Source organism: Miscanthus floridulus, chromosome 7 (assembly GCF_019320115.1).
Source record: "Miscanthus floridulus cultivar M001 chromosome 7, ASM1932011v1, whole genome shotgun sequence".
In the NCBI taxonomy this organism is placed as follows: domain Eukaryota; kingdom Viridiplantae; phylum Streptophyta; class Magnoliopsida; order Poales; family Poaceae; genus Miscanthus; species Miscanthus floridulus.
Genome location: NC_089586.1, coordinates 93,073,628 through 93,076,122, shown reverse-complemented (window position 1 = coordinate 93,076,122; position 2,495 = coordinate 93,073,628). Strand labels below are relative to the sequence as shown.

Genomic DNA, 2,495 nt, shown 5'->3' with positions numbered 1-2,495 from the left:
TTATTATTTGTCAATTTCATTTCCATTATTTTTGTTGTCACTTTTTGTCAATCAATGGTTTTCCAATGTGTATTCTATATCTCTTGATATATTCATTGCAATTCTGGTAAATTAGTGAGTCCTGTCAGCCAGCTTGTAGTGAGACCTGAAATCTGATCATAGCCAATTCAATTTTGACTCATTTGCTCTTTCCACTATTAAGTGTGAGCAATGAAGGTATAACTAGGTCTGAATAGGTTCTTTTCTTTCGATTGATGAACTACATTTTTCGTTTTACTTGTTATCTGTATTGGATGCTTTTAGTTATTTGTTTCAGGTTACACCATTGAATTCTTGTGCAAGGATAGGATTTTCACCAACTTAGTTAGCAGTTGTTTCCATATTATTGTGATGATGTTTAACTGAGCTATCTGTAATAAGATAGTGCAGTTTGAACTTTATACTGATTCCCATCTTTATTTCTTTGCCAGACTGATTGGGAAGGTGGATACTTCCCTCTAACACTTCATTTCAGTGAGGATTACCCCAGCAAGCCTCCCAAGTGCAAGTTCCCTCAGGGTTTCTTCCTCCCAAATGTCTATCCTTCTGGAATAGTCTGCCTTTCAATCCTTAACGAGGACAGCGTAAGCTTTGCAACCATTTTCGTAGCCCTGTGTGATGCTATACTGATTTCATGGTCTTACTGTTCCAAAAAAAAAATTCTGTCAGGGTTGGAGACCAGCTATTACTGTTATGCATGTTTTCATCGGTATCCAGGACTTGCTAGATCAGCCAAATCCTGCTGACCCTGCTCAAACAGATGGCTATCACCTTTTTATCCAGGTTAGTCAAAATTGATGGACCACAACAAAGATATTGTTTGCCCAAAACCTTACTCCTTTTAGTTTTGAAGTTCAGATAGCCAATCACGTTTGTAACATTTTATTTGGCTTTGCAGGATCCTACAGAATATAAGAGGTGTGTTAGACTGCAAGCGAAGCAGTATCCGGCATTGGTCTGAGAACTTCGCCCTATTTTATTGTGATTTCAGTTCCAAATTTCAGTTTTTATTTTTAGTTTTTAATTTTAGCTAGCAATTTCAGTTATTAATTTCATTTTGTAATTTCAGTTTTTATTGGTCCGAGCTCCTCCCGCCTCCGTGGCTGTGCCGCCGGCCGCCAGCGTTCCGTGGCCGCGTCGCCCGCCGCCGGAGCACGCAGACCGCCATGGCCCACTGTGGGAGCTCGCAGGACCTCCGTCGCAGGATCGTGAGACGCCCGCCCCAGCCATGGACGAGCCTCCAGCCACCCACCGAAGCTCGCCCCGCTTATGTATTCTGCTAGTTGAGTGCCCATGCGTTGCTACGGGAACAAAAAAAAAATAAATAGAACAAGGCAATACAACTAAGAGGCTCAAACGAAATTGTCAAAATGATAGATTATTAGATTAGTATGTGATTAGGTTTCAAAAGCTCAAGAGATTTCTATGTAGCTACTTTTGAAATGGAACAGATAGTTGACTTAGGATGCATAAAACCATAGCAGTGGTGATCACAAAGAGATTCTCTACTCAGTTCAAGAAAAACCAAATTGGTTTAGTGCTTCTCTACTCAGTTCAAGAAAAACAAAATTGGTTTAGTGCTCTGTAACACCCTAAATTTACAACAATTGAAACTAGAGAAAATTTGATTTACTAAGCATTTTTGTGAGCATTTAAATTTAGGAAGAATAATAAAGTTTACCAAATTAAAATTTAATATAGGTTAACAACAGTGAATGTGCATTCATGCTGCGGCATATCAATTTTTGGAATGGTTTGATTTGAACTCAAGTTTGAATTTGATTTGAATTTTTGCGTTCAAAATTGCTTTGGAAAGAAATTGGAAAAAAATGGAATCTCTCCTCCTTCCTCTTTTCGGCCCGAAGGCCTGCTGCTGCCGCGGCCCATGGTTTTCCCGCACGGCCCATTCCCTTCTCTAGGCCGCTGTGCAGCTCCTTGTCTCCGCTCGGGCCGAAGCCCAGTGTTTCTTTCCGCGCCGGCCCGCGCTCTTCACCGCTTGGGCCGAAGCCTGGTTCCCCGGCCCAGTCGCGCGCCCAGCTGCAAGTCGCGCAAGCGCCTTTCCTCCGCAGCTGACTGGCCGGGCCCGCGAGTCAGACCCATCTCCTTCCCCTTGTTCGTGTCCTAGGCGGACACTGTGCCGTCGCCGATTGAGTCCGCCTCGGCCACGCTCTCCTTGACGTCGCGCCCAAGGAATTCCGTCCCCATAAATAGCGCCCGCACCCCTCCTCTTTCCCCTATCCCATCTAGCGTCCGTTTTTCTTCGCCAAGCAGCCGCAGCCGCTTCTCGCTCGAGCGCCGCCGCCGACCTCCACTGCCAGCTCGCGTCGGGCCGTTTCTACCGCCTCTCGGTCCTCCGTTTCGGGTCCGGTGAGTTCGCCGTCCCTTCCTCTCTCCCTCTGTCTTTTTCTTTCGACGTGGAGTGCGCTGCAAGCCGGGAACCGCGAGCTCCAGCACGC

At 45.5% G+C, this 2,495-nt stretch overlaps 1 protein-coding gene across 1 annotated transcript; it reads left to right on the top strand.

The window, feature by feature from the left end:
• The first annotated feature begins 468 nt into the window (after positions 1–468).
• LOC136467328 (uncharacterized) lies at positions 469–1,593 on the top strand. The gene is made up of 4 exons (XM_066465983.1): positions 469–623; positions 709–822; positions 938–994; positions 1,109–1,593. Exons 2-4 carry the CDS (start codon positions 733–735, stop codon positions 1,361–1,363), a joined length of 402 nt encoding a protein of 133 aa, XP_066322080.1. The 5' UTR covers positions 469–623; positions 709–732; the 3' UTR covers positions 1,364–1,593.
• The last annotated feature ends 902 nt before the right edge of the window (positions 1,594–2,495 follow it).